Source organism: Sinocyclocheilus grahami, unplaced genomic scaffold (genome assembly GCF_001515645.1).
Source record: "Sinocyclocheilus grahami isolate Dianchi unplaced genomic scaffold, SAMN03320097.WGS_v1.1 scaffold1073.1, whole genome shotgun sequence".
Classification (NCBI taxonomy): domain Eukaryota; kingdom Metazoa; phylum Chordata; class Actinopteri; order Cypriniformes; family Cyprinidae; genus Sinocyclocheilus; species Sinocyclocheilus grahami.
Window position 1 is genome coordinate 234,424 of NW_015506252.1, and position 6,000 is coordinate 240,423.

The 6,000-nt window shown below is 29.5% G+C and overlaps 2 protein-coding genes across 2 annotated transcripts in view; one reads left to right on the forward strand and one right to left on the reverse strand.

Annotated features, from left to right (window-relative positions):
* Positions 1-6,000, forward strand: part of mbd6 (methyl-CpG binding domain protein 6) — a 42,533-nt gene that overhangs the window by 23,177 nt on the left and 13,356 nt on the right. The gene's annotated exons all lie outside the window — the stretch shown is intronic.
* dctn2 (dynactin 2 (p50)) overlaps positions 1,965-6,000 on the reverse strand; it is a 13,724-nt gene continuing 9,688 nt past the window's right edge. Inside the window, exons 7-12 of the mRNA XM_016251850.1 lie at positions 5,694-5,732; positions 5,483-5,560; positions 4,575-4,646; positions 4,388-4,490; positions 2,423-2,514; positions 1,965-2,345 (exon numbers count right to left, since the gene is read on the reverse strand). Of these exons, the coding sequence (XP_016107336.1) occupies positions 2,259-2,345; positions 2,423-2,514; positions 4,388-4,490; positions 4,575-4,646; positions 5,483-5,560; positions 5,694-5,732 (471 nt within the window). The 3' untranslated portion in view covers positions 1,965-2,258. The remainder of the gene's footprint in view (positions 2,346-2,422; positions 2,515-4,387; positions 4,491-4,574; positions 4,647-5,482; positions 5,561-5,693; positions 5,733-6,000) is intronic.

A 6,000-nucleotide genomic window follows, 5' to 3' on the forward strand; every position in this document is an offset into this window, starting at 1 on the left:
AAAAATTCTACAAGTATGTAAAAAAATAAAAATAAAGGCACACATAAAATCTAAAAAAATTCTAAAAAATGTAAAAAAAAAAATCTAAATATGTAAAAAATATATAAAACCACACAAATATAAAATCTATAAACAAAATTCTACAAATATATAAAAAATATATAAAGCCACAAAAATATAAAATCTATTAAAAATATCTACAAAAATTTAAAAACATGTAAATTAAAAGATTTTATATTTTTGTGGCTTTATATATTTTTTACATATTTGTAGAATTTTTTTTGGTAAATTTGTGTAGAATTCTTTTAAATAGATTTCATATTTTTGTGCCTTTATTTTTTACATATTTGTAGAATGTCTGGTAATTTTTTTATTAGATTTTATATTTTTGTTGCTTTATATATTTTTACATATTTGTAGAATTTTTTTTATAGATTTTATATTTTTGGGGCTTTATATATTTTTTTTACATATTTAGAATTTTTTTTTTTTTTAAATTTTACATTTTTGTAGAATTTTTTTTAGATTTTATGTCTGCCTTTATTTTTATTTTTAAAAGTTTACCAAAAAAAATTCTACAAATATGTAAAAAAAAAAAATAAAAATTCTAAATATGTAAAAAATATATAAAGCCCCAAAAATATAAAATCTATTAAAAAAATTCTACAAATATGTAAAAATATATAAAGCAACAAAAATATAAAATCTAATAAAAAAAATAACCAAAGACATTCTACAAATATGTAAAAAATAAAGGCACAAAAATATGAAATCTATTTAAAAGAATTCTACACAAATTTACCAAAAAAAATTCTACAAATATGTAAAAAATATATAAAGCCACAAAAATATAAAATCTTTTAAAAAAGTTTACCAAAAAAAATTCTACAAGTATGTAAAAAAATAAAAATAAAGGCACACATAAAATCTAAAAAAAATTCTACAAAAATGTAAAAAAAAAAATCTAAATATGTAAAAAATATATAAAACCACACAAATATAAAATCTATAAACAAAATTCTACAAATATATAAAAAATATATAAAGCCACAAAAATATAAAATCTATTAAAAATATCTACAAAAATTTAAAAACATGTAAATTAAAAGATTTTATATTTTTGTGGCTTTATATATTTTTTACATATTTGTAGAATTTTTTTTGGTAAAGAACGGCATCATTTTGCACAGGTTTAACCATGTTCTCGTTTAGAAAACACAAACACACAATATAACTACCTCAAGAATCACAAAATGAACTCAAACAGCACACATTTATCCAAGTGTAAACATTAAGTAGCAAAACTGATGACACACAGGTCAGAATCTCAGGATGATATAAAAAGGAGCACAGGTGATTATGTGATTTGTAAAATGAATCCTACTAAAAAAGGAGTCACAATTTCAAGACATGTGTTTAAGCAATCGAGAAAAAACTGTAAGCATAAGGAAATATTAATATGGTGAACTTTTATGCCATAATCTCTCACTGCAGTTTACCAAGTAATTTATTGATTAAAAAAAACATAAACTGTGGCTATTAAACAGAGCAAATTAAACAGTAAAGCAAAAATATTATAAAATATAATAAAAAAATTACCAGACATTCTACAAATATGTAAAAAATAAAGGCACAAAAATATGAAATCTATTTAAAAGAATTCTACACAAATTTACCAAAAACAATTCTACAAATATGTAAAAATATATAAAACCACAAAAATATAAAATCTATAAAAAATATCTACAAAAATGTAAAAACATGTACAAAAATATACAAAGCCACAAAAATGTTAAATCTACAAAAATTTAAAAATACAAATCCACAAAAACATCCTCAAAAAGAAAAAGTAAAAATCTGAATCTAATAATCCTTATCCAATAATCATGACTGAAATGCATTGGTGAGGGAGCCCTGGGCAAATGTGTGGAATGCTGCGAAAATTCAAAACAACATGAAACTGATTTCTGGAAGCATTTTATTACCGAGAGATGCGTTTGAAATTCTATATTGGAAAATGATCCTAATTTGTGGACTGCGCCACACATTAATAATACAATAGCGGTTACAAGCGATCGCTCACAAACAAGCCTGTATTTACACACGCAGCGGCTCCTCGCCTTCAAAACAAAGTCCGTGTGGATCAGGATGGAAAGGGCGTAAAATCAGAACTCAAACAGGCAGCTTCAGACTTTAGGAGCTTCTGTAGTGTTTGGTCTCGACTCTGCAGAAACACAAAAGTGCGGCACGAGAAACTTTCATTTGGAGAGTTTCTTCATCCTCTGGTCCAGCGTGGAGAAGTTCTCCTCCACAGCCAGCAGGTTCTCCTTCATGGTCTGCTGGACCTGCGAGTGAAGAGCAGCAGGTTTAGTGCGTGCGGTGTTTCGCAGACGCCGGTGTTTCAGAGAGACGGAGGACAGACCTGCGAGAGCAGACAGCTGTTGTCCTTCAGAGAGCTGTTGATCATCTGCTGTGTGGTGTCCAGATGAGTCAGCAGCTGCCCGAACTGCATCGCTGCGTCACACACACACACACACACACACACACACACACACACATAAATACTAACTAGATTTCTATCGTCAATTACTTTAAGTCAATCTCAAAACTGTAAAGAAAGAAATGTCCAGATCCAGTTACAACAATAATAATGATAATAATAATGTAATATTTTTATTTTGTGGATAAAATAATATTTATAATACATTTAACAAAATATAAAATATATCTAAAATCAATATATATATTATTACTATTATTATTTTGAGGATTAATACTAATACTACTACTAATAATATAACAATAACAATTTTTGGAATCAATAATAATGATAATAATTAAACAAACATTATAATCATAATGTTGTTCTGGGGAGAAGATAAAATAAATATATATCAAAAGATAATTAAGAATGTTATTATTCTAATTTATAAATATTAATAATATATTATTACTAATATTATTTTTGAGAATTAATAATCATATTATGTTACAGATATGAACAAGTTAAATTTAAGACTTTTTAATACCACCTTATGTGAAATTTAAGACCAAGCCTGTGATGGAGATACACATTATATTACATGCGCGTTTAAATGTAAAAAGAAAACAAAATAGCATCGCTGTCAAAAATGCTATTTGTTATTACGATATACAGTGAACTTTTCATATCGGCAGACAATATCCCAAACAAAATATTCCTGCAAAAGTGTCGCATCACCGAGATTTTTGGTGTAAACTATTTATTCTGAAGCAATATTTTCATCAGTTTTCTGTCAGCTTTTACATACTTAAATCCGCACGTTTTTAATATTTACCACAGGATGCCATTTACCTTCATAAAGCTAATATATTTTTTTTACCTTATTACATGTATGCATCATCTTTCAAGTCAAATTCTTACAATTGATCAAGAAATGTAATACACTACACTACAAAATTACAACAGCAATAAATAATGTTATGGGATTAATGTTGTAAATAAAAATTTGAACATGCAAAACTAGATTTCTATCGTCAATTACTTTAAGTCAATCTCAAAACTGTAAAGAAAGAAATGTCCAGATCCAGTTACAACAATAATAATGATAATAATAATGTAATATTTTTATTTTGTGGATAAAATAATATTTATAATACATTTAACAAAATATAAAATATATCTAAAATCAATATATATATTATTACTATTATTATTTTGAGGATTAATACTAATACTACTACTAATAATATAACAATAACAATTTTTGGAATCAATAATAATGATAATAATTAAACAAACATTATAATCATAATGTTGTTCTGGGGAGAAGATAAAATAAATATATATCAAAAGATAATTAAGAATGTTATTATTCTAATTTATAAAATAGAAATACACTATCCATTATCAATCGCTGTTTAAGCTGAATGTAATAAAATCTGAAGAATCATTGGCGCGTTTTGATGCGTGATTATATTTTGTCTCTTAAGTTTTAATCAGGCTATTAGTCCTGTCGGGCAAGTGCAATTCTCAAGCCATTTTTCAGTAAACTTGCATGAACCCATTTAAAGCAGTTCGGAGGCTGGACAGCGAGCTGGTGTTCGACTGTATTCTGTAACCGCAATTCTCTCCGAGGACGCGGTAACTACAGCGGGGGGGAAAGTACTCTTGATGGACACTCGCTGGGTCCGTCAGACTGGAGAAATGTTTGTGTATAACCAAAACCTACTGAATCTGATTTTAAGACTTAGACTTTTTTGCAGAAAGCACATGAAGCCTTATTTTAGAACCATTAAAATAATCGTGCATCTGTTGATTTTCAGGCCAGTTAAAGAGGTATTTAAATCCCAAAGCAAACACTGGAGTGAAACGAGAGAACGAGTGCCGAATGAAAGGAGATCAGACCCTGCTCGTGCAGCTCTCGGACGGCCAGCAGTCTCTGCAGCAGCTGCGGGAGACACGAGGCCATCGCATCCCACTTCTGCACCACGTCATACAGCTGAGACACCTGCACACACAGCACACACAGCACAGCACAGATCAGAGCGCGTCAGTGAGCGCCGGAGCGCTGCTGCAGGCCTGCGGGACGCACCTTGTTCTGGGTCTCAGCGTCCTCGATGGCTGCCTTGTGCTTGGCGATTTCATTCATCTTCCCCAGAACGCTCTGCAGAAGACCAGACAACAACAGCTACACTCAAACACAAATAAATCACATTATTATTATTATTATCAGAGGGGGATTAATAATAATAATAATAAAAGTATTATTATTATTATAGGGATTAATAATTTAAATTAATTAAAATAAATGTATTAAACAATTATATAATAATAAAAATATTTTGCTGCGACATAACTCAGAAGATCAGATACTTTTGCAAAAAAATAATCATTATTAAACAATTATACAATAATAATAAAATTATTATTATTATAATTATGACACTATTATTATTGTTATTTGAGGGATTAATAATTTAAATGAATTAAAATAAATTTAGTAATTAAAATAAATGTATTAATTATAATAATAATAATATTTTGCTGCGACATAACTCAGAAGATCAGATACTTTTGCAAAAAAATACAAATTATTATTAAAAAAGTACATAATAATAACAATAATAATAAACAATATTATTATTATTATTATTATTATAATGGGCATTCATAATATTAAATCCTTTGATGCTACAGAACATCAGATAATTAAAAAATATATATATACAATAATAATTATTATTATTACAATAATACTTATTATTATAAACATCATACACAAAATTAAGCAAAACATAAAAATAAAAAAAACTACATCAGTATGAAGTGTCATCTGCTGATTTTTGTGGGATAGTTCAGTTTTATATTAGTTCAGATGTTGTAAAATTCATAAAGGCACATTTTCTCAAAACTAGGGACATGAAGTGGTGCGTGATTTAATGGCATGGGTTTCAGTGTGCGTCTGACACGGATGAAACGCTGGTCTCCTCGCGGCTTCACCTGTAGCCTGGCTTCCACCTGATCCAGCGTGACCGCATCCAGCGCACCGACCCGCGCCTGCAGCAGCTCTATAGTGTCCTGCAGACACATGACCAAACTCATTCACTTCACAGCGAGCATGACAAAAATGTTAAAATCCCTTTTATTTTATGAATGCATGTCTCTGTAATAATGATGGTGCTGTTATAGTGATGATATAGTGTGTGTTTACCATCAGACTGCCTCCCTGAACCCCGGAGCTGAGCGGACCCTACGACACACACACACAGAGAGAGAGAGAGAGAGAGAGAGAGAGAGAGAGAGGCTGTGTATGTATGAATTACCACCGTTTTGCAGCGTTTCAACATGCAATATTTTTGACTTTTTTTATTTTTGATGAACATTACGGACTGCTGTACATGCGCCAGCTTTCATGTCTACGGTTGCCAGATATCAAGAGTTCAAATCCCCCAATCAGAGCTTCTGTGTTAAAAGCATACATTTGCTGCCTGGTTTGCCGCCAATCTGGCAACCACACA